This window comes from Camarhynchus parvulus, chromosome 2, assembly GCF_901933205.1.
Source record: "Camarhynchus parvulus chromosome 2, STF_HiC, whole genome shotgun sequence".
Taxonomy (NCBI): domain Eukaryota; kingdom Metazoa; phylum Chordata; class Aves; order Passeriformes; family Thraupidae; genus Camarhynchus; species Camarhynchus parvulus.
Window position 1 is genome coordinate 138,650,471 of NC_044572.1, and position 26,019 is coordinate 138,676,489.

Here is a 26,019-nt window from a genome sequence, read left to right on the forward strand (position 1 = left end):
TTACTGTAACAGGTTTTACTAGAAACCTGGGGTGCACATTTAAAACTAAAGCAAAACTTAGAAACTTCTTGATCAGCAAACCTGATCAAAGAGAAAAAATATTATGCAAATTTTTATGAATTCTGGAATTTGTTTAGCCCTATTTCCAACTCAGTTATATATTATTGTACAGTAACAGAACTTTTTCCTCTAGTCTAACTATTGCATATTTCTCTGCTTTGCACAGTATAATGATTATTCAAAGTGATGAAGATTACAACTGAATGACTTCAGTAGGAGTAGGGTGAGATTCCAAGTGAAAACATTGGTCAAAAATAACAGCATCAGCAAAAAATGTATAGCTGGGGTAGAAGTGAATTCAGAACGGATACACAGAAAGTAATGGTATCAAAACTTTCCTAGTTGAATATATAAAGACTGTTCCACCTCAAATTGAAATAGAATCAAAGAAATAAGGAAAAGTCTGAAAGAAATGGATTTAAGAAATAAGTGCAAAATTTTACAGCAAACCCATGAATAATAACTTGATCCTCTGCAGATGTTTGACAGGAAATTATTTGAGTACAGCCAAATGAATTCAGGCCAGCAGTTAATTGGTTTCATAACCATTTAGTGTATGGCTAAATTTGATGGATTTAATAGCAACCCTGATACATTCTGTGTCTGTATTAATATCTTTGGTCAGGCCGGCTAGACCTTGGGAGTTAACACTACAGAAGAAATTATTAGAATCATAAAATCATTAAGGTTGGAAAAAATGTGCATCACTGATTTGACCTAATACCACCATGTCCACAAAAACATCTCATGAAGTGCCATCCATTCAGTTGTTGAACGCTTCCATGGATGGTGATGGCACCAATTCCCTGGCCAGCCTATTCCAGTGTTTATCCTCTCTCAATGTGATGAAATTTTTCATAATATCCAATCTGAATCTCCCCTGGTTCAACCTGAGTCCATTTCTCCTTGTCCTGCCCTTTGGCACCTGGCAGAAGAGACTGACTCCCCCCGGCTGCAGCCTCCTTTCAGGGAGTTGGAGAGAGTGACAAGGTCTCCCCTGGGCCTCCTTTTCTCCAGGCTAAACACCCCCAGCTCTCTCAGCTGTTCCTCATCAGATTTGTGCCCCAGACCCTTCCCCAGCTCTGTTGTCTCCACCCCCTCAATGTCCTTCTTGTAGTGAGGGGCCCAGAACTGGACACAGCACTGGAGGGATGGCCCCACCATTCCCAAGTACAGGGGAACAATCCCAGCCCTGGTCCTGCTGGCCACGCCATTGCTGATCCAGGCCAGGATGCCATTGGCCTTCTTGGCCACCTGGGCACACACTGGCTCATGTTCAGTCACTGCTGACCAGCACCCTCAGGTCCTTTCCCAACGGCAGCTTTCCAGCCACTGTTCCCAGCCTGTAGGACTTCACGGGGTTGTTGTGACCCAAGTGCAGGACCCAGCACTTGGCCTTGTTGAACCTCACATCACTGGCCTTGGGCCACAGGCTGGATCTAGATCCTACCGTCTCCTACCCTCCAGCAGATCAAGACTCATGCCCAGCTTGGTGTTGTCTGTGACCTTATTGAAAGTGTTATTAATCTGTTTGTATAATCTTTTAAAAATCTTTTATGATGACAGCTAGGTTGAGTTAGATATAATAATATTTTACCTGAGAACAAGAGCAATCTTTGCTCATAACACAATTTGAAAACAACCATTGTCCAGGCTGCTATTGTCAGTGGTTGTGGCTTCTGCTCTTCTTTTGAGTGAAGGAGGAACACAATTCCCCAGTTAATAGTGTCAGGTTTTGATATAAAGAGGTGCCTTCTGTGAACATCTGCACCTCTTGTTACAGAATGATGCTTACTGGAATTAGTAAACCAGAAAATCATTGTTTTGAGGCAAAACTAATAAAGCACATCCATGTACTTGTCAGTGAGTATGAAAAAAAGATTAAGAACTCTTTCAATGTTACAAGCTCTGGTTTGTGAATTATGATAAGTCATGTGTCCTGCTGATTTTCCTGAAAGGCACTACATAATTCTATGAACTTGTTGTTTATAGATACTTAGCTAATATACCTTCTTCAGGGTCAAACAATAAACCCCAGAAATTTCTCTTTCCATTTCAAGGGGACAAAGATTTCACTATAACCCTTCTGCCCCTAGAAACCAGCTCTTGGCTAAGAAATGCAACATGTAAATACCTGTACTTATGATTCTAGGTAGTTCCAGAGCATTTCACTCTTATTTTCGTCTATGGTTTGGAGGACTGTTTATGTAGTGCTGTCCACTATTTAATTACCAACTGTCTAAGGCTCTGAGCAGTGCTGGGAGTTCTAAATGCCTTCTCCTGAACTCCAAAATCTACTTTCTTCTTCTGTCCTTAAATTCAATTGATATGAGGATTTTCCTCTGTCTTTATGGAAGTCTGTCAACAGCTTGTATGACTTGCTAGTAAAGCAGCTTCAGCAACCTAGATTAAAATTTTCCATCTATTCTGTCCTATTCATTCAAGTAGTTGAAAAAGATTTTCTCCTTTTCTGCTCTAAGTACTGTGCTCTTATCACAAGCAAACCTCCAGTATATATCCAGTAATGTCATGGTGCCAAATTAATTCAGGCTTAAGTCTAGCACTCCTCCATCAAATGTTCACTTTATATTTGATTCCCAGAAACTTTCCGTAATTCTTCTGCATGACTGCTTTCAAGTTTTGAATCTCCTTTCTATATTTTTGAGAACCTGTCATTTTTCAGCTTAGTGATTTATCACTGCTGTGCACACTCATATCAGTAATGTCAGAAGCCTTTTCTCTTTCTGTCTGTTGAGAAAAAGCTCACAGATGCAGCTTCTTTCAGCATGCACTGATATTTGAGTGCTTGTACCCTGGCTCCTCTCCAGCTGCCTCATGTACAAAGCTCTTTTCTGTATAGTGACAGGGGTTAATACATTCTGTGCCTTCTCAGATGTTTTACAGTTTCTCAGAGAGCTTCTATGACTGATTCTCTAATCAAATCCCTTTGGAGAGGGGAGAATCAGTGCTTTGACTATATCCTCTGGCAAATATATGACTATATATTTTTCTGCAGAATATTTCTCCATGTATCTGAGCTGGGCTTAACTACCCATTTCAATATAAACAACAAAACACTGAGGCCAATTTTATCTGCATTCGTGTTGATTTGATTGGGGATTTTTAGTTGAGAGGTGTGGTGCCTTAGTGTAGGCTAGCAGCCAAACTCCCACCTAGCTGCTTGCTCGTTCCTCTCCCCCGCAGGATGGGAGAGAAAAAAGGAAGAACAGGAATGAAAGAGTTCATAGCCTGAGATAAAGACAGGGAGACTGCTTACCAGTAACCATGGTAGGCAAACAGAGTCAAGTGGGGGAAGATTTACTTAATTTATTGCCAGTTAAAAAATTTGCTAATGTGGGTAGTGGGAAACAAAAGAGACAAACATTAAAACAACAGCTTTCCTTTCCATTTTCCCAGGCTCAGCTTGACCTCCTCCCAGACTCCTCTCCTCCTCCCTTGTTATCACTGCAAGTTACACTCAATCCAAGTCCCTTCAGAGAGGAAGCAAGTGATGTAAAAGGAGTGTTGAGAGATTGTTATCAGGGTGTAGTGGTCTCCCTCTTCCATTCCTTTCTTCTCATACCTTTCTTCTCCTGGTACATCATCCGCAGGCTGCAGAGAATATCTGCTCTGCCATGGAGCACACTTTCCTCTTGGGCTTCTCTCTGCTGTTTCTCACTCTTTCTAACTTTCCTTCACTCTTTGCTGGGCATTTTTTTTTCCTTTCTTAAATATGTTTTCCCAGAAGTGCCACCATCTGTCCCTGGACATTTGGCCTCTTTTCAGAGGCCTCCTGCAGCCTCCCTCCTGCCAAACCTGGCCACAAACACCCAGTACCAAAGGTTCTCCATTAGTGCTTTACTAGAGTAAAGAATTTACACAGTCTTTAACCTGTCCTGTTTGGAAATTCCCTTATGCAGATCTCACATCAAGATGATTTAGATGCATAGAGCATGTATGGGTCAGATTTCTCTTCTGAATCAGGTGTTGCAGGATAAGCCTTACACAGTCTGTAGACACTCAAAAAATGAGAAATAAGCTCCCATAAAAGACTGTGACTTGTGTATCACAATGTTAACTACTTTCTCATTGTAAAGTGCATGTAATAGAGTCATACAGTAAGTGTGACTGGTTAAGGAGGTCAGGGATCTTCAGTGCACAGCACAGAACACAGAGGTTTGTTCAGCCTTCCAGAATCAAAATTGTGTTTCACCCCAGAGCAAGTCCACTGGGGGCAGGAGTGGTTTTTTCACCAATTTCTGTGAAAATCCAGTGATGTGGTGCTGAGTTAAAATACCTGGGGGAACTGCAGCTTTTTCAATCCCTGAAGTGCCTCTTTCTGACAGGAGTCACCTTTACCATATGCTAAGAGCAAAACTGGAACTGGAACATTAGCTGAGCTCTCTGGGCTGATGGGGAGCCAACTGAAAGGTCTGAGAAAATGGGTGATGCCACCCAGTTCCCTGCCCAAATGAAAAATAGAGGAAACTCTAGGAGAAATTGGTTGACAATAAAAGCTAGATCTGAGTTTCGCATTGTGGAAGACTGGGAAAAGCAGGTAGAAATTTAGGACAGAGAATTTATAACTAATCTATTGTCAATGAATAAACATGGACAACTTGGCAATGGAAAATTTAGGTAGTGGGTGAGTGAAAAACAGCATAGAAATCATAGTGGGCTTTAGAGATAGAAAAGCAGAAGCTCTATATAATGAGCTGTGTAATGCCATGCCTTGGCATTAGGTGAAGATGTCAGGTTACATTATTTGTATGTAAGTAATATAACCTGAACTAATGTTAAAACCAGCAAATAGTGACTTCGTGTACCTTGATCAATAGACCTGCACTGTATATTAATTTAAATTAAAAAGTTTTTGAGGAAGAGGTAAAAATTTCCTGTAAGGAGAAACAAAGGTTTCCTTTGAAAGAATTTAATATTATTAGTGATTTTTAATGAATTTAACTGTTACTGATTTTATTATGATGATTGTGATTATTTGCACAGACATATACATATACAAGTTATAAATACAATGAAGAATAGCTGCTCATTTAGTCATAGCTATCTCTGACACATGCTGTTTCCACTCCCCTTTTTTTTTCTTTTTTTCTTCCCTACTCAGTGATGCACAGAGGAGATATTTTAGTTACATTGTACTACATTTTGAGGTTTTAGTATTTTCAGGGTTTAGTATCATAAGTGTTCTGGAAAGAGGCCTGAAGCCATCTGTCACGTGATACCTACCTGCTAAGTAGTAATAAGTATGCCTGCAGTTTCTTTTGGGTGACTATGGTCTGCCAGGGCTCAGTTGCCTGTAAAAACTGTGTAGACATATCCAAAGTTATTATGTTTTGTGGTGGGTTAGTTTTTGATAATTTTTTTGAACTTCCTAATGTGTTGTACATTATTTGTGATATTATTGTTTACATTACTTCTACATTCTTTCAATGTAAATGTTTCTGAATTATTTTTTTTTTTCATAATGTGTTTTTTATTCTGTCAGACAATGCAAAAGGCATGACCTTCCTCAAAATGCTATGGTATACTTGTCTGAGGTTTCTATTTTAATAGCTCTTGGAGTGAGGTGGAATCAGTCTTCGGACAGTGATAGAAATGAGAGGTGTGGTAAGCTTAGAAAATTTACTGATTTGCATTCTTCTTTCAACATTCCTATACATTTGATGCAAATGAGCTTTGACATTTTTAGTTTTATAGCTGTTGAATGGCACTATTTAAGTAGGGTAGGAAAAATCCACAGAGAGGTATATTAAGGTACTATTCAGAAGACACTAATTATCTAATTTATTAACTTGTCTGTTTAGTTAATGTCAGATGCTTCAGTAAGTATTACTAGACAGTGTGAAATTAGTGCTGTGAGGTATTTGACTAAGCCACAGGAATGAATACCTTCTGAACTTCTGCTTCATTGGCAGCATTTCATAGTTTTACTCACTTCATCCTGGCTAATGTAACTGCAAATGTTGGTTTTAGTCATGACTTTTTTTATTACTTACTGAACTCCTGGGCTATGGAACTCATTAACTATGTCTTTACACAAATGATTATTTGATTTACTAGCAGGGTTTCCTTGAGCTTTCTGGAGGACACTTTAGGTCTTGATTATGAGCAGCAGAAGAAAGAAATAATAACTATGCTGTGTGGGCATTTTCCCCCAGTGCATTATGTTTTTCCTAAGCAATCTTTGTCTTTTCTCAGCTCTTGCAGGTTTTTCTGCTTCTGCAGTCTGAGGGTAAAAGCAAAGTTTGTTGGAAAGTACTTAGCTTTTCCACTTTAAATACTATTTTTTGCCTTGCTTTTGGAATGGCTGAACCCTTTAGCCCAGTGCCCCAGCTCCAGCCAGTATGAGGACTGGGCCCATAGTCCCAATAGGTCTGGGGTGATCAAGCACAGAGCTTGGCCAAGCAAGTACTAATCAGCCATTTGTGCAGATGGAACTGGTCCCCCTTGATGCCTTCATTGTTCTATTTTCTCATATGTGTTCTTCCCCAAACTACCTTTCAATGTTTTTAGTTCCTCTCCTAAACACATTCTATTAGATCTTGCACAGTCCCCAGGTACTCGTTCCTGTATCCTCTGTCTCGTTGCCCTCTAAGCTGTGACCTGCAGGTCTGAGCCATGTTATGAAGAACAAGTTATCCAAATGTGTTGCTGATCTCAGAAGATACAAGCAGGATGAAACCTCTGTACTTATTGTTCAGTTTCTGGGTTTATGCTGGAATTACACAAGAGGTAAAAATGAAGTTTCTGCACACCTTTTGTTTTCTTCTGTTCCAGTGCAGTGCAATATAATATTGAAGGGTTGCTTGAACTAGATGCAACCAATTTCACTCCAAAACTAATAGCAGTGCAGCAATCCTGTTCAGTACAGCACACTCCCTGGTGAATGCAAAATTCCCTGCTCAGAAATAACTAGCTCAACATCTTCTACCTTATTCTCCATTCCAAAGTGTAGACATTCGGGGTGTTAGGGGATTCATATGTTCGGCGGTCATGTGATGGACATGTCAAGAGGAAGATATCACCTGCTCTGCACTTGAGGGGCTTATTGAAGAGACGCTAAGAAAAAACAAGTGTAGAAGGTCAGTATGCCGAGGTAATGAGATTAGGGAGGAGTATTCAACCGACCACTTGTATCTGTGAAGAGCAAGGAGGAGGGAATTTGACAGGGTATGTTCCTGAAGTTACAACCAATAGCGCAAAAGAGCAAGTATAGGAGATTTATGTGCTTGAGGGCAATAGTCTTAAGCATCAGTTTCTTGATGCTGCAAAATGGGAACATTGCCTACTTCGTAGATAGGTTATTTAAACATTGTGGAGTACTTCTATATGATAGGTTTCATTTTTGGGCATTTGTAAACAAAAGTCTGCATCAGAAAATACAGTGAAGTTCAGAACTATTGATGGCATTTGTCTAAATTCTAGGCTACTGCTTACATTTCCCTAAAAGGTGTCTATGCATAATACTGAGGCTAATATTTTACCTTTGCAGTGTCTGTAGGGAGTGTGGGGATGCATTACTTTAGCATGGATGAAATGGGATGCACATCTTCTGTCATTAGCTGCCTCACCCCTGAGAACTTGTGCTCTGTGTAGGCTGCTACTTCAGGATTTTTTAAAATTTATCTTTCAGTTCTGTGTTTACCATCTTGACAAATATGTTTGTAGCCTTTAGTAAAAGCTGCCTTTTGGCACTGAGTGACATTTGCAGTGACATTTGCAGTGACATTTGCAGTGACATGCAATCCTTTGACCTGATTGTCAATAGCTCCTGTGTGTGTGGTGTATACCTGCTTGTTCTAGCACTTACTAATCAACTAATATAATATGAACATTGAAATGAATCTATTTTCTATGCTTCTTCAAGGGAATAGCCCCAGATCCCTACACCTCCCTTGAGAAGTCTGGGTAATGCTTGGACCATGCTTCAACATTGTTAGAACATTTTGTACCACCACAAAGCTTTGGCAAGCATTTATTATTATGCTCCCCTCACCATGCTACTCTGATCACTCTGAGGTTGCTTAGCCCAGACATTATTTTGTAGAGCTGATTTTGGTTTCTGACTCAGTCACCTTGGCTTTGGACTCAGTTGGCTTTGTTCTGCCCAACCTTAGCCCAAACAGAGAATGCATGATGTCTCCTCTCAGCTTTCTCTAGTGAAAGCAGCACCTGACCATCTGAACTTTGCCAATAGGGCTCTCATTAGAATGCCTACAGCCAGTGGTCTCAGTGGTTTCAGTGGTGGTTAGATCACCATACTGGTATGTGCTAAAAGATGTCTGCACTGGACTCCATGTAGAACCTGCCCAGCAATCCTGTCTCTACCCATGTTAGGTCATCAGAGCATGGGGTTTTTTGACAGTGATTGTTTTTTAATTTGTGCCAAATGTCATGGCTTTCCATTCTTCTCTCAAACTCCTTATTTTCCTCCTCAACTTTAGGTGATGAAAATATTTGTTATAATAAGGAGATGAAGTAGACTTGTCAGAGTTACCATTGCTCTCTTTGATATGTGAACTTTGAATGCTGCACCCAGGCCATCTTGGTTTCTGTGCTTTTCAGAAGGTAGAATTTGATGAGAGGCATCCATTAGGTTTCCAAGCTAGACTATAAATCTGTGAGCTGCCATGCAGAGCTTTGTATATTAGAAATTCCTTGTTAAACACTGGAGGACTTACAGGAGGACTCTGACGCAAGAAAACTCTTGGGTAAACTCCTCTTTACTGTCCAGAAAGTTTAGCTCATTGTGCTGTGGATGATCAATGCTTATTCCAGGAATTCATCCTGAGGATTTCTCTGGAGGAAATAGCTACTGCATTCTTTGAGTACTACTTGCAACTTGGATTTCATTCTGCAATGGCAGTACTTCTATGGACCTGGCTAGGGTAATTTGGAAGACTCCTTCCTGGCTCTCATGACTGAAAAGCATGATGGGAAGTATCAGCACTGACATGGACAGAATTCTTAATGCTTTTCCTTTGCCATAATTTGGTAGTTGCTTTGGAGAAAACAAAGCAAGCTACATTTAGAAATTGCAGCATTTACATCTGCCATCTGGCCAAATTAAATAACACACAAATGTGTTCACATAATCTGAATAAGTAAGAAATATACTTGTGAGAGACAGCTAGTGTGAAACTGCACACCTGGAGATTACTGTCAAGCCTGGAACTGGGAAAGAGTTCGTGTTGAGTGGTACACTTTGATCCTGACAGAAGAAATCCGAGGAAAGAGAGAGGAAGAGAGAGGAAGAGAGATTGGGAGCAAGAGGTTGATTTTAACCTAAAGAAGTCTCTCTTATGTGTTTGTAACTGCCTTGTCTGTTCTGGATGGTGTAAAATTTTATTTATTTGCATTAGCCTAGGTTGAGAGTGAGTATTAATTTGGAGGTTGCTGGATGTCTTCTTCAATTTGTGTATTCCAGATGATATTCTGACTTTGTTTCAGAATAAACCCTTGCTTTATTGTGAAAATAGAAATCTTGGCATTAGGAATGATAACCAGTCTTCATTCTTACCCAGGAATTCCACTTGCTTAACTCCTTGCTCTGCTTTTCTGTAGGAGGGAATGCATTTCTTCCTGTCAGTGTATTAATATCTGATTAAGGTTAGGTACTACCTCTCATAAATATTCCTGCTCAAGTAGAAGCTGGAGATTGGAGAGATTGCCTTTCTGTCATCCAAAATGTCCCTCCCTAGGAACTCACCCTGAATGCATCCTTTATTGAAGTGTAGACACTGTGTTGACATCTATATCTAGAGAATCTGCAGTTTGGAAAAAGAACAACTTTCTAGCTCTCTTTCTACTCTCTGAGTAGAAAAAGTGACTTAGCCTATCTTGAACCTCAGTGGAAGTTTCATTTTATTAATAAAGTGATCCAGCTCCTGATATTAGAACCACTCAGACTGGCAACCTGGGTTAAAAGATGCTTATCCTCATATCCATAACCCTTGAGTTATGTTTCTCCTCATATCTCTGCACAGTAAATATGTATAATGCTTCATAAATCTGAACTATTACCAACTGAATACTTGTCTGGCCTCTTTTTTTCCTTTGGTAGCTTTCCCCTCAGGCATTGACCTTTTTTTGTGCAATTTATTCTTCGTTGAAGTGGGAGGCTGCTATTCACATTCTTGAATGATGGATTAATAGAAGCTCAGCTGAATGAATGATCTTTCATTATCTTCAGACTGATTTTCATCTCTTCAAGTCATTAGCTCTTGAGTATTCATCCAATCAACAGTGCACTGGCATGGCTGGATTCTGCTGGCAGCAAGAGCTGTTCCCATAAGTCAGATTCAGGGTCCGTGTTGACATGTTTCATAATTGAAACACTTTCATTACTACCCTGCTGAGGCATTCCTTAACAGTTCTTCATCCTCTGGCAGCATGAATTCACACAGTCTGTTGGCTTGCTCAGGACCGTGTATATTCTAGGTAAACATCTTGGTATGTCATGAGTGATGCTTGTCTTTGATATAACAGCGAAGCCACATAGTAACAAGTTGAAACTCTGGGCCACTTTTTAAAACTTGTGTGGCAATCTTGAAAGAAGAACCAAAAAAAGCTTTGTGGAGGTGGTAGCCGACAGATATATTATTAAAGACTGAAGTGCAAGACCAAGAACCTCTTGTAAGAATGTGTAATCATAAAGGATTGATGCATTCATCAGCAAACTCATCATGGATTTGCATACCCTGAAGAATTTTCTTTGCTTTATGCTATGGTCAACAAAATGGGAGAGAAAGGTTAAAGTTTTGGTATCTGTTTTCAGGCTTGTGAAATGGCCTTGTCTTAAATACAACTATAAGACACACAATTTTTGGGTTTTAAGTTGTCTGCCATACAAGTTCTCTTTCAAGGCTGCTCTTTACTGTTCCCTATTTGATGAGAGTCTTGTTTCACAGCCTGTCTCATTCATCTGTTGTTAAACAGCAAGCATGAGCTTGTACTGAGGAGAGATGATTTCGGGGGTCATTTCCACCCTCAGACCAGCTACATGGTCTGAGGTCTTCATGTCCCTTCTGGGTCTGTTGGTGCAGGACTCTGGTTCTGGGCTGTCTCATGGTCAGCACACTTTTCCTGGTGCCCTGTGCTGGGTAAGCCTTGGTGTTCCAGCTGAGTTATGTCCCTTGGTTAAAAGGTGCCAGGTTGTAGCTAAAATGGAACTTACCTGGCTGTGGGGACCACATTTTCTACCTCAGAGGTGTTCTCACCTGTCTGGTTGGCTGTACTGATAATACCACTCTGCATGGAATGAGGGACTCCTGTTTCCTTCTCTGACTGCTGAGTTTGGTGTGTGTGTCTTTGGCTCATTACTCTCCAGAGCTGTGGTATTCTTGTACCCTGCCCTTCTGAAATACTCAAAGGAGATTCTGTGGAACACCAGCACCAGCTTGGTGCCTGAGTATATTTAGTTTCCATTTATGCAGCAAAGTTGCAGAATTAGGGCTGCATAGTGGCACAGACAGCTATTTCAGAAATGAAATTCATGTCAGCAGGGCCTTTGCTTGGATTTGATTTTCTTATGTGGTTAGAAATGTGGGCTAAAATTTCTGGTCTCTTGCATTGATCTTTCTAGTATGATAAAGGAAGGGAAAACTGTAAATTTTGAGTGCAGGGATTGTGCTCCTGTGGCCTGTGAAATACCTCTCATATCTCATCTCTTCTCTCTGTACCCTCAAGACCTTTCAAACTCAACATCCAAATTTTACTCAGTGCATAGGCAGGGCAGTGGTGTCAAACAGTGCCAGATCAGCAAGGGGAAGCAGAGAGTCCTGCCCCAGGCAGGAATAACCCCAGGCACCACCAGTGCTGGTGGCCAACTGGCTGGCATGGGGCTTGGCATGAAAAGCCCTGGGAGCTGGGAGATCCTGAGCCAGCATGGACACATGGCACAAGGGAGGCAACCACAGACACAGGTCACAGAGGAGCCTCCTGGACTACCCTGGGAAGGAAGCTGTTAGCAATTGATGGAGGTGATTTTCCCCCTCAGCCCAGCCTTGGTGAAGGCACATGTGGAATTCTGTGTCTGTTGCTGGGCTGGCTCCCCAGTAGAAGAAAGACATGGACTTACTGAAAAGAGTCCACTGAAAGGTCATGGAGATGGTTGAAGGTTTGGAGCATCTTTCATAAATTGGGAGGTTGAGACAGTTGGAGTGTTCAGCTTGTAGGACAGCAAGTTTGAGAGATATCTTTCCACTGTGTAAAAATACACTCTGGAATACGTAAAGAAGGCAGGGATTCTTCTCAGTGGTGTCCAGACAAAGGACAAGAGGCAGCAGACACAAATTAAAGTAACTCTAAATTATATTTAATCAAAGAAAACAATTATTTTGCTGTGAGGATGGTAAAACACTGGAGGGGGTTACTCAGGTTGTGGTGTCTTGGAGACTCTTTAACCTGACTGGACATGGCCCAGAGCAATCTGCTGCTGTTGCCCCTTCTTTGATTAGGGCTGTCAAGAGGTCCCTTCCCACCTCCAGTAGTACCCTGTGATTCTGGGAGTTGAGATTTCCCAGAGTTAGGTATTTACTCAGGCATCTCTGCTAGTTAGAGAATGGAAGAATTGCTATGTTCAAGAGGGCACAAATTTCATCCTGAGGTTTTCTAGATTGACATGTGACATCCTAAATTAGTGAGGCTTCTAAAGATCACTGTATAATTGTATTTATACAGACATACACACTGGTTACATCATGAAAATATTATTTCAAGAACTGCATGAAGTTAATATAGGGCCTTGAATTTTGGCCTTTTGCACTCCAGTTGTGTTGCACCATCCTTTTTGTTTCTAGATACACTGTCCATAATATCATATGTACTTAGATCTGTAATGCTGAGCTGTAGTTTAACTGTGCTGTAGCAGTTTGTTTCAACTAGTTTTTTATTATTTCTGTGTTAACTACTTTCATAAGTATGCAGACTGTTCTCTCAGCAGCCTCTTCTCTGTTACTTTACCTGTTGTGTTACGAGCTCAGGCACAGATCAGTTCTCTATCATAGTTTAGAGGGATTTAGACATACACCTTAATTAATGTTGAGGATTTCTGAGTACCACTTTTGTCTGAAGTGCCCTGATTAACTGTCTTCTAGACAGCCAAAGAAAACTGTCAGGGATTTCATACCTTACTAAAGAAATAGGAGAAATAAGCCTTTTAAATCCTGGCATATTTGTTACATAGGAATGGTAGATAAGTATGACCATATCAATAAAATATACAGTTTTCTGTCTTGAAAAGTAATTTAGACCTTGAGACAGCTGTTTCATTTAAAACATTCATGCACTCAGATGCAGAACTGAGAGGAAAGAGAAGCAGAGAGTTATCACTATAATCTGCAGACGAGTTTCTTAGGTTTCATGTACTTTACAGGAGGATTACTGATCATCTACAGTGTAAATTGTTGCTAAATGGACACAGTGTATTGCCAGGCTGGGCTTCAGGTTCAGGAGAGACTTCAGCAGCATGCTTTATTCTGTGTTGACATGCTGTCGTTTGGAAGAGAAATGATAACAAATGTTTTAAACTCTCAATTTAAATTTAGGGGGATTTAAAACCATATTTTTCTGTCTAGGTACACAGACCAGGAGTGTTTAGTATTGGTGTTTGGTAAGCTGCTGCAGACATTGTGTTCTTCAGTGCTATCAATCAACAATGGCCTGTAAGGAGACATCAGCACTTTCTTTCACAGTTACTTTTTTTTATCCCTCAAAGTAAAATGTTCAGATTTAGAAAGAAAGTTCTAGAAGTTTTTATAAACTAGTGACTACTTGCTGCAGAAGTACAACTGTCATTGAGTGTGTATGAAAAAGTGCATAGAAAATGGCTCTATGCTTCCTTTTCTCACACTTGAGAATTATCGCCAGCATATATAGGCAATTAATGTGTTATCAACTAGTGCTTTGATTAGTTTTGTGGCCTTAAATTCAGATGGTATGCTATAAATAGTATTTAGTAACTGCTGTGTTTTGGAAGCAGAAAATTTTTAAACTACAGTATTCACAGTCAAATTTGATGTGATTAGACACAACACGTTCTGTAAATCTTAATATTCCAGCTCCACCAAGTAACTAATTTGTAGGCTTGCCAGTTGGGCTATATTAGTTTCCTAGAGAGGAATAAGGCACATGGAAAAGGACTGGCTGCTTTTCCTTTTTTTCCTAGGGACAAGGGACAAACTTCTAACCTTGTTGGGCTGCTCGTTAAACCTAATGTTCCAACATTTGGGTTCTTCAAATTCAAGCTGTGGTTGGATCTAGTTTAAAGAGCAGCAGTTGTGTTATATGCATTTGTCTGGTCCATAGGCCTGACATATGGGATGTGTTAAACTGAGGTCCAAGTGTAAGGATGATATCACCAGCACAGAACAATAATATCAGTGTCAGAAGTGTGGACTAGTGAGTTGCTGAATTTTGGAGCTGGACACTGCCTCACGTCCCTTAATTTTTTTAACCCTTTTTAATAAAAGATGTGACATTTTGCTAATGTAGATTTACGCTGCTCTTGTCCTCAGTGGTGCTTCTGCTCAGCGTGGTGCTGTCAGTTGCTGTGGAGGACTGGCTGTTCTCTGTCATTCATGCTTTATTCACAAGGTATTTTTCACTCACTGCTGGCATCAAGCTTCCTGCCTTTTGTGCTTTGTTATCCCATGAACGAGTCTTCTATTCATACTGTATTATTATTATTCACCTCTACTTGAACTTTCTTCCTCTCCTTCCACATATATTATTTGACTTTCCACTGTGACAGGGAGTAAGAAAGGAAACAACATATTGCAGACTCAGAAAGAATTATAGTATTAACTTCTAGCAGGAGAAGTGTGTGTTTTGGCTCTTGAAAATGAGAACAGAGTTTCATACCAAGGGGAGGCAAAATATCAAATGTGTTTCTGTAAAACATATCATAACTGCACGCAAATTGAACTGGTTTGTCTAAAGCCTTGAGTCCTCCCATGTGACAGTGCCTGTATTTGCAGCTTCTCCCTTTGCCTTTCAAGGAACTTTCAAAGAGCAGTAGTATTAACTCCAGGAGTCTAAATATGCTTCTCTAGATTAAAAATTTTAGTTTTGTATTTCTGTGTGAGTAAGGCTTGCAGGTTTTTTTGGTTGAGCTTCTGTTTTTACCAGTGCTCACTTTCTCACAGCACATGTGTGGAAGAATAGCCGCAGGTAGGGAATGCAGCCCTGGAGAGGTGGTCAGTGTTTCCAGGAGCTTGTCAAGCCTGCTGTGCTCTGTGCAGCCCCCACACTGTCAGAGCTTCTCTCAGGTCTCTCTCTACACTCCATTCCCTTCAGTGGGGTGACTCAAGGGTCCTGTTTTGCAGGCTTCAATCTATCCCAGAAAACTCTGTCTGGATCTTTCTTTCAGCATTGCCATCACTGGCTTCACTCTCAGACAGTTTTGGCATGGTTTTGAGAGTGGTGTAATACTTGCATATTGGAAGTGCCAGCAAATCACCTTCGGTGTCTAGGGGCTTAAGGAATCAAATTCAGGAAACTTCATCTGGCAGATGCAAAGCTCTTTCAATGCTGGCTCTTTGAAAAATTTCCCTGAAACCAAGGAAATAAAATTCTTCATGGTGATTTGATTTTTGGTGGTACTGAAGCAGGTTTTGGGCAAATACCTCACCCTACAACATTGCTGGTAGCCCTTTGCTCTATGTTGGTGCCTTTGAAGGTGAAATTTTGAGTCTGTGCCTTCTTCTGTGAAAAGCAGAAATGAGCAGGCAGAGTCTTTCCTCAGCTTTCTGGCAGAGTGGCAAGTTCCTTCTGCCAAGTAGTGCTAGGAAGATTGTGCATTAATATTTTACTTTCTCCCCCATAAAAGTTCTCCTCCAATTGTAAGCGAAGAAACTGAGGACAGTTGCTGGTGCAAAATATACAGGTTGTTATTCTGACTTCAAAATTTGTGCAATTTTGTTATTTTTGCTTACCTAAAGATCACAGGCTCTGTTATTGTTTGTTGTGGGATGCAGCACTCGAATCAGAATTATGGTTTCTATATGATGTTAGGAAATGTGATATAAAATTTGGTAACTGGTCTCTTCCCTACTGTCCTACTTTTGAAAGTGGTGAGTATTGTATACTTCAGAGGAAAGTGGGGCCTTCTCTCTCACTGCTCTTTTCTTGATGACTGAATAAAAGGAAAATAAGCACACTATTGAACCTAATCACACTATTGAACCTTGTAGTAGACTAAAACACTGAGTGTTGAGAGCTTTATTCTATGGAGTGATATGCTGTCATCCTCCTTTAAGAAAGGTTGTTGGGAAAATTGCCAATTAAAATTGTGTATATACTTGAAATGCTCAAAATTACCCTCAAACCCTACAGGAATTCATGACCATATATGACTGTATGGAAAGATTATTGAAAAAGACATTTGCAAGAACTGGCAATAGAAACTGGCTAAGCACAGTGGGGTGCAGAAATTATTTGCTACACACTGTGTCTTTTAGACTAAATTTATTAACTAGGATGTCATGGTGTTTGTGTTCCTGTCAGGTTTTAAAGATTCTATCACCGCATTATTCTGTTTAATATCTCACTGTTGTTTATTCCGTTTTAGGGAACTTTCTACAATTCTATTAAGTACAACAAGGAGAAAGCATAAGCAAAATAGTGGGTGTACAGAAGTAACAAAACCTAAATGTTTTATGCAGAAAAGATTCAACAAGTATCTCCTACCTACGAAGAATGAAACAAATTTTCCCACTGTGACCTTGCAGTACAATCTTGGATCAAACCTCACAAGTGTCTTTAACAAAAAAATAATTGGATTATACTATTTACATTGATCTGATGATGTGGAAATAAAACATTGAAAGGAATGTCGTTATTGTTTTCTTTATTCTTTGAATTTTTCTTCACTGCATGGATTTACTAAAACTGATAAAATCCTTCACTACAAAGCCATCACTACAAGATTAAAGAAGCCTTATAGGCAAAACTTGTTGATATGAAATTATATGAAATATTACCAAAGGTAGTAACTGGGTTTCATACTCAGCACAAGATTTTAGAAGTAGAGAAGGAAAATACAACCACACAAATCCTGTTATCCTCATTGGGCTGTATGATTAAACTTCTGGGATAGCACTGAAAGGTACATCTGTGCTATTGTACAGCTGTTTGGATGTGAATCAGGAGTCCTGTGCTTTCATTCTTACTGGTGTTGAGTAGCATTTTACTTTGCCAGTAGCTCTATTGAAGCTTGCAATGCTAGTCATGGCTATTGTGAGAATGGCACAATTGTTAATGGAAGACAAATACTGCAAGCAATGCAGACTGATGAACAGGAAGTTTATTTGCCAAAGATATTTAAAACATTAATTTTGCCATGAGTAGTAGATTCCTATTAAATCACAAAACAGATTCCAGTCCCACTGAAATCAAGGGAAGTTTTTCTATTGACTTCAGTGACATAAAGATTTTGGAATTATGTTCCAATGTAAGATCATTTTTCTGATGCTTACTAAATGTCCCCCAGTGTCAATACATTAAAATGTGTTGCCAATTCAAATATTGTTGTCTTGTACTGTAAAAGCTAAAATAAAATATTTGCTTTGGCATCGTTGTAAGTGGAATTTTTGTCATGTGTTTAGAACTTATTTTGCACTGCTAGCTGCACGTAGGAAATGTTCCCTGTTCTTCTAAAAATATTTGTAGTACACGTTTAAGACATTAACTGTAACTTTATGGATTGAGTTTAATGCTCAGTGGATTTACACTACAGTATGAATATAACCCTTAATTATTACCAAGGGAACTCCTTCTGCACATCAGATTGGTTTTGCCTGTGAGACTATAGTTTTGTATTTAATGAAAAGATTGCCATTAATAATATGTTGTGAAAGTTTAAAGTTGCTAACCATGTGTTTTATTTTCTCTGTGTATTGGGAGAATTTCTTGGGAGCTAATGCAAACACCTTTTAGATAATTTCTCACTGACTTACTTCTTTTATTTGCTGAACATCTCTGCTCAAATCAGTTTATTTCTGGCAGTGTACTTGGTAATTCCTGTTAGCACCATGTTGAACTGTTAGTATTCTTTGTGAACTAACTTATACAGTGGATCCTGACAAAAATGATAAAAGCTGGGCTGGAGCTTAATTCACTAATCTATGTTTGTTTTTTACTGTATTGAGGGTCATGATTTTCATCCCTAAATGGTTTGTGATGCATCATATCTATTCTACTAAACCTGCTTTAGTTTGTCTTTCCTACTTCCCTTCTTATTCTATTTCTTCAGCCAATCTGGTGTAGAGTTTGTATTTTTGTACTTCAAACATTAGCTCTCATTTCTTATACCTGTGTAGCACCATTCCTTTGTTTCCCTCCCTACAATATGAGTCCACTGTTTCAGCCACCTTAATTTTACAGACACACATCCACTTCTCTGGAATATGGCAATTCTGTCTGAGTTTCTGAAAATCTTTTCCATTCCCTTTCTTCTCTTCTTGGCATTTTTTGAAACTGAATGTGGCACTTCTGTTTAGGCTTCTTAGTTGGCACATAGTGCAATTTGTGTCTAATCTCTACTGCTCTTTCTTTGATTTTCCCACTGGTTAGTTAAGCCTTAGACACCATTAATGTGTACTTCTGCTAATTCTGATAAGATCTTTTCTGTTGTTTAGCTTGTTTTTTTTTTTTATGCTCTTGCATTTTTCTGTATATCTGTAAGACTAAAGCTTCATTCTCATGCCTGTTCTCATAGAGACTGTGAATTTGAATCTGAGGTCTTTGCATTTTACCTCTGCTGTATTAAGTGCCTCCTACTTAGGTTTAATACAGCATATTCAATTGGCCTTCAGTTTTGCTCAACTCCCAGGAGCAGGAGTGAGATTCACTTCTGGATTTACAAGTCTACAGTGGTGCCTAGTGGTTTTCTATAGGGCTTTTGAGATGTATAGAAACACCTGGTTTTCTCTACTGCCTGTGAAAAGGGCCTTGATAATTGTTTCATATGCCTGCATCTCTAGGTAGCTCTCTCTGCACTGTCTGTGCCTAAGGCTATGTGTCATGCACTGTGTATGGGGACTGAAATTGTGTACGTGCTTTGGCCATGAAAACCAACTCTTTGTTTGGTTGTGCTATATGGCAGTTAGTTCTTTCTCAAGTATTTCTAGACGGAGAGTTTCTTTTCATAGGCCTCCCAAAAGTAATTTTTAACATTTTAGTGAAAGAACTGAAGTAGATAATGGCCAGACTATCCTATAACTGAAGTTAGAACAGACACGTTTAGTCATTTTGCTTTTTTCTATGGAAGAAAGCTTTAATTATCAAGCTTAGTGGGAGAAGGAAGCATATATTTATTGGATTACAAATTTATTGTTGAAATAATAATATTGATTTAATTTTAATGATTTACAGGAAGCCTGTTTACCTGTAAAACTCCAGCAATAGCAGATATTGTGATACTAGTAGATGGTTCTTGGAGTATTGGCAGATTCAATTTCAGGCTTGTTCGACTGTTCCTGGAAAACCTGGTTTCTGCTTTCAATGTGGGATCTGAGAAAACAAGAGTAGGTAAGGTGCCATACTTTTTTCATAATATTTCTCCAGCAGTGTAAAAATGTTATCATTTCAGAATAGTTAACAGTGTAATGCTACTCTTTTTTACAAGATTCATCCTCATCTAGCTCTAGCACTTCTATCATCAGAGTAATGCTGCTGGAATATTTGTAGTCTTAATTCTTCACAGTTTACTGTGATCCTCAACTTAGTTAACTCTAATGCAATGTTAGTGAAAAATGAAAACAGTGGAAACAGTTTTATTGACTTCCATCAGCTTTAGCCTCAAACACTTGCAGTTTAATTTTTGCAGGCAGAATGTGCCAATGGATGACTTTTCCTGTGCTTTAAACTGGCTGAAAGGTATATTTCTGATCTGCTACCATTCAAAAGTACATTAAGTAAAATTGTTCTTCTAAAGAATTTTTGCAATGTTAGTAACTCTGAAAAAGTTTTGTATTTCTTTGCTTTTCATTTAATTAGCGCTTGAGTAAAAGGCCTTGAAAGTTAATTGTGGAGTTGTCACCTAGAACAACTTCATGCTACTTTTTGCTGTCAACCAATGCAGTTTTTCTAGTATGGTAGCAAAGCTCATTGCACTAAGCTAATTGGTAAGGTACTGGAAACCAGGTACATAAAGTCTATGCACTTGAAAAAACCTGTTTTATCTTCCGATGGATTACCTTCCTTTCTGGTTCTTTAGGTCTCGCACAGTACAGTGGGGATCCCCGAATTGAGTGGCACTTGAACGCCTATGGCACAAAGGAGGCTGTTCTGGATGCAGTCCGTAACCTGCCCTATAAGGGAGGGAATACATTGACAGGTACTGTGGATGCTTTGGCTTTTGCCTTTTATCAAAAAACACATTCTGCTGTACAGCCTAAGAAGGGTCAGTGATTATTATGAAGGGTAAAAAGGATGAAGGGGTTTTGCAGCTTGCCAAGGGCTTTATCCAGTGTCATTTAAGCCTTTTCTGAAGCACTTGTCCATTGGCTTCACTGGGAGTCAGGACAGGGTCTCATAACACAAAGTTACCTAAGTCTCTGTGCTGGAAGTAAAATCTTTTACCTGCTGAGAAGAAAATGCAAAATCCATTTATAATGTTCATGCACAGGGCTTTATTTTGGAGAAGGAAAGAATGTTGTTTCAATATTTGACAACTGGTAATACTAACTTTACAAATGGCCACCCAGGGCTTTTAGGTTTCCATTGACATTTTAGCAGTTAAAGCACTGTAGCCTCAGAGACACTTAGTGATGGATAAAGGGGAGCTGCCTGACAATCTGGGAAAAGTACAGTCTCTGAATACAATTCCAGTGTCATCAAGGCAGCAGTTAGTAATGTTGGAATGTTATACCCAAAGACCCAGACATGGCTTCAAGTAAATTGTTGATTTTTTTTCCCCCTGGCGGGTAAGGAGCAGAAGAAACAATAAGCAACAGTCTTTATTTTGGTAGAAGGAGTGATTACAGTGGGACAAAGGACAGAAAACTCTAGTATGATTCTAGGAGTGAGATTCCTGGGTGGTAGGAAGTAGTAAATGATCATGATTATTTTATATGGATGTTAGATGAAAATTAGTTAGAAACTTTAGCTGTGCAAGATTTAGAAGAGTTTTCAGATAAGATCTCATGGTGATGTGTAGGTTTGTCCTGGAGCTGTTGTTCTTCTTTCCTTTTAAATAATTAACATTTATTAAAATCAGATTTTCCCTAAGAGAAAACAAAGCTTTTTTTCCAGCTTGTAACTTGGAAAAAAATAAAAAAACAAACAAAAGTAAGATTATATGTAGCATGAGGATTTACTAAGCTATCCAGAGCATGTGCTTTCATATAAGCAATATAGGGAGAGGGAACTTCCTGTTCTAAGTTGGTAGAACTTGGTAGAGTAAGAAAAAAATATGATGTATTTACAGAAATATCAATTCAAGTTTTCATAGCTAGTTTAAAATATATTGATTGATCAAAAGGCTGCTAAAAATAAATTTCAGCTTCTCTGTGGTTTAGGCTGCTGTTGGAATTTAATTTTTCAGTAAATAAATTCTTCTTTTATGCTTATTCTTCATCAGAATTTTTACATTGAGTAGAAAAACAAACACTGTGATATTGGCAAAGCTAATGGATGTTTCATCTGTAAAAGACTTTAAAAATGTTTTCTTTTTTAGGTCTCGCCTTAACTTACATTTTGGAAAACAGCTTTAAGCCTGAAGCAGGTGCAAGACCTGGGGTATCTAAAATTGGGATACTGATTACGGATGGGAAGTCCCAAGATGATGTTATCCCTCCTGCTAAAAACCTACGAGATGCTGGCATTGAGCTGTTTGCTATTGGTGTGTATTCTGCCATATCCATGTACATGTCCCATTGCACTCTGGTGTGTTTGTATCTGTTGCTGGCTGTACTAAGGAAGTGTTCTTTTCTGCCTTATTCATCATTAATCATATCATCATTAATTTGTATATTTTATAAGAATTGCTTATAACATTGCTGTTATAACTGGAATTTAGCAGTATACATGGGTGCTACATTTTCATGAGACAGCTGAAAAGATGCCACTTACACTGGCAGAAATTAACATCTTGCATTGACATCTTAAAAACAGAGTAACTTGTAGTTGGTCATTAAAACAGAATTTTATATTATTAGTTTTTTTATCAATCTTTGTGTATACAAGATTTTTTCTTTTTCCTTGCAAATATTTTATTTATTTTCCTTTCCAATAAAAGGTGTAAAGAATGCAGATATCAATGAACTCAAAGAGATTGCCTCTGAGCCTGACAGCACACATGTCTACAATGTGGCTGACTTTAACTTCATGCACACCATTGTGGAAGGTCTTACCAGAACAGTGTGCTCACGAGTAGAGGAGCAGGAAAAGGAAATCAAAGGTAAACAGAAACAAAATTTAATGTAACTTATGATGAACTTAGAGCTGCAAATCAAATACCTGCAGTTCTAAGCTGGCTTTTGGCACTAGACTCACGCTATATATTCTTTTGCTTCCACTGTCAGGGAAGTTATCTTCCTAGCTATGTTTTATTCTTGCTTAGATATCTTTGATCTTTTGCTCTCTGTTTTTAGTAGAGGTAAATATTATGGTATTTGGTAGTACAAAAAAAAGTACATTCATTCTACTGTAAGTATTTCCAAGTGGAGAGTAAGGAAATCTTTTTGTAATACAGAGTTTTGGGGATGAATTAATTTAACAGCTGCACATGGAATTGTTATGTTCGTGCTGTGCTTTCCATCTCCTAACTCAATGTTTTTACTATCTCATAAGTACTCAGGAGTTTCAACTATTTAGATTACTTTGTCCCTCCTCTTGATGTTTTTTTTTTCTCTTTCTAATTTAATACACAAAAAATATATTTTGGTTCACAAGAAAAGATAGCAGCAAAGAAAATTGTTCTTATCTGAAAAAGCCTCCTCTGACTAAAATTTTGTCTTTTCTGAAGAAAATAAATGGCTATGAAAAATTGTTGCAATTTGCCAGAAATACAGTTCTACCTGAGGCCTTTCTTTCTGAAAGATTTCAGTGGATTTTGTTTCTATTTATTGGTTTGTGATTCCTTAATAGCACAAAAATGCTGAGTTATTCTCTCTCTCTCTCCTAATATATGTGGATATATGGAATATAATATATATATATACATTGAATATAATATATATATTCAATATAATATATAGATATATGTAATATATATCAATAAGAAAGGCTCTCTTGAGCAGAAGAAAATGGAAAAACCATGGATAGATGAGACATCTTTGTGGAAAAGAATGATTGCCAGAGAAGATCGCTGTTCACTGTGTCTCTTCAGCAGGCTGACAGGCAGTATCAGTTTCCAACCTGCTGAGGAGCACAGGAGATCACAGCTGTATATGTACTTGTATGTTTTTCATGACTGAGAGGAAAGCAACCTGAAAAAAACCCCAGCAGAATGGTCTGGAAATAGTGATGGGAAGAAGGTCAGGAAGGCTTAGTGTTGTATTTTTGTCTTTTTCATATAAAAGTTTATGAAAGACCAGGGAGGTTTAGTCCCAGAGAAACTCCTTGTACAGTACTCATTATTACTTCTTTGTTTCCATTGAAAATAACCTAAATAAGTGTGCAGTAGCCAATTATTTGACTTTCTGAGGAGGAACAATATTTGGAGCTTCAGCAAATACAACAAACCAAGCAATTATTATGCAGAAGGGAATAAAAATTTGTGTTGTCTCCAACTTAGGAGCAATTGCTTCTCTTGGGACTCCCTCGGATTTGGTCACATCGGAGGTAACAGCGAGAGGCTTCCGGGTCAGCTGGGCCCATGCACCAGGCAAAGTGGAAAAGTACAGGGTGGTGTACTACCCCACTCGAGGAGGACAGCCAGAAGAGGTAATAGGAGCAAGAGATGCCCAGGAATTTTTAATGCAGGAGGAGCAACTAACCTGACAGGAAATCTGTGGCTCTCTTTTAAATGCACCCTGAAATTCCCCCTAAGGGCTCCAGAAAGGAGGTTGGTCACAGTAGATGGTGACAAAGGTTAGATACTAGCCTGGCTACATGTCTGTCATACAGTTTAAAGTAAATTAAATGCTATATTAATAATTACTTTCAGGGGGTGAGGTGAAGTGACTGCATTTTTCCTTACTACATATGGTTACTTGAAACAATTCTAGTGACACTCCCTGCCCCACTCTTTTTACAAGAACAGAACAGATAGGAGGTGATGGTAAGTTCTAAGAAAAAGATATTCATAAAAGGAAGATTGTGTATTTTGGGACATCTACAATTGGTCATTGAAAATTTGGAGGGAATTGTTTGGATGGGACTTCAACATTTTGGAGATGGAAAAATTGCAGTGGAACAAGCTTTTGTCTCAGGCTGACAACTTATCAAATTGAATGGAAATGTAGAAGAGCAAAAGAATTTAACTAAGGTCATATTTTGTTTCCTCTTGCACTAGAAACTAGCTTAGGAGGGATATGTCTTGATGGAATTTTGAAGTACTCTTTGTGTGTGTACTAAGGGAATATTTATGATGATATTATATCAAAAAGTGCCATGTATGCATCCTTGAACTGTATCCTATACATTTTATTCAGCTAAGCTCTTTCTTTGTTCTGAATGGCTGTTTATATCAGGTAAACATTTTGGCTATGTATATGGTTGCTGTTCTTTTCAGACACTTTACTGTATTTAAAAGCAACATGAACTGAACTTTAATACAGTGTAAAAATTGCCTGAAAGAGGAATTGATTAATTTTATGATAATATAGTTTGTTTACTTTATGCATATATAGTTAAATTTTCTTTTAAACAGGTTGTGGTAGATGGAAGTGAATCAACAGCAGTTCTGAAAAACCTGATGTCTTTAACTGAGTACCAGATAGCTGTATTTGCTATCTACTCCAATGCTGCCAGTGAGGGCCTCCGTGGAACGGAAACCACACGTGCGTATCCTTAGAGTGCTTGGTGCAGATTTGACTAGTCAGATTTGATTAGTCAGACTGTGCAGGCGTTAGTCTTTGTGAGTAATAAACACAGAAGGCAGTCTTTTTCAATTTACCTTATTTTAGTGCATTTGCCTTAAATTAAATTTTGTTTTAATGATTCTGGGCTAAGCTCCTAAGTCTGAATGCTCTGTGGATATTTAAACACTAAGAAAGGTTTTATCTCTGGGCTGAACTTTGAAGTCGGTTGTATTGAACCCTAAATTAGAACATTCCTGTGTTTTGGGTGTGGAGCCAAGTTTTACAAACTAGATTTGTAGCTGGAGATGATCTGATGAGTGAAGATTTAGGTGGCACCTGGAATACCTGCATGTGATTCCCACCAGTGCCAAAGATTGCAAGGTAACTCTGTAAGTTTCTTTCTCAGTGGTTTAATTATTTTCTGTCCATAAAATGATGCCTTGGGATATTGTAAGACTTAATACATTTACAGTTTAAAGCATTTGTCTACAAAGTGCAGGTGTTTTTTAGTAAATATGAAAATATTAGGAATGGAAGTAAATAGTAACTTTATAGTTCAGACTAGGAGACAAGTCCATATGTGGTGTATCAATAGCTGATATCTCCTGAAAGAACAGAGCAGCAGGGCTCCAGAAAACTATAGGATTTCTATAGTGCTTTACCACCTTCGTGACCCAAGTGATCAAGGAGCCAGTGCTCTGCTGCAGCTCATACATAGAAACGAGGAAGAGCTGATGGTGGAGGAGGAGATCACATCCTACAAGCTCAGGAAAGGTCCCTACTGGCCAGTTGGTAACCAGCTGGCTGAAGGCTTGCATGGATAATCAAAAAGCTTCTAACAGAAGTCAGACATCAAAAAGAAATGTATAAGAAGAGGCAAATGACCCAGGAGAAGTATAAAGCTGCTGTCTAATCTTGCAGGGATAAGTTTAGAAAAGCCAAGACCAATCTGGAGCTGAATCTGCCAAGCAAT

General features: G+C 38.8%; 1 protein-coding gene across 6 annotated transcripts in view; it reads left to right on the forward strand.

Moving 5' to 3' along the window:
* COL14A1 (collagen type XIV alpha 1 chain) overlaps nt 1-26,019 on the forward strand; it is a 114,985-nt gene that overhangs the window by 15,107 nt on the left and 73,859 nt on the right. For all 6 annotated transcript variants that reach the window (XR_004060529.1, XM_030943849.1, XM_030943852.1 and 3 more), the window contains 6 exons: nt 19,453-19,608; nt 20,297-20,416; nt 21,758-21,922; nt 22,319-22,480; nt 23,819-23,967; nt 24,896-25,025. Coding sequence is in view for 5 of the 6 variants with exons in the window: in XM_030943849.1 (XP_030799709.1) it covers nt 19,453-19,608; nt 20,297-20,416; nt 21,758-21,922; nt 22,319-22,480; nt 23,819-23,967; nt 24,896-25,025 (882 nt within the window). In the remaining variant the exon portion in view is untranslated. The remainder of the gene's footprint in view (nt 1-19,452; nt 19,609-20,296; nt 20,417-21,757; nt 21,923-22,318; nt 22,481-23,818; nt 23,968-24,895; nt 25,026-26,019) is intronic.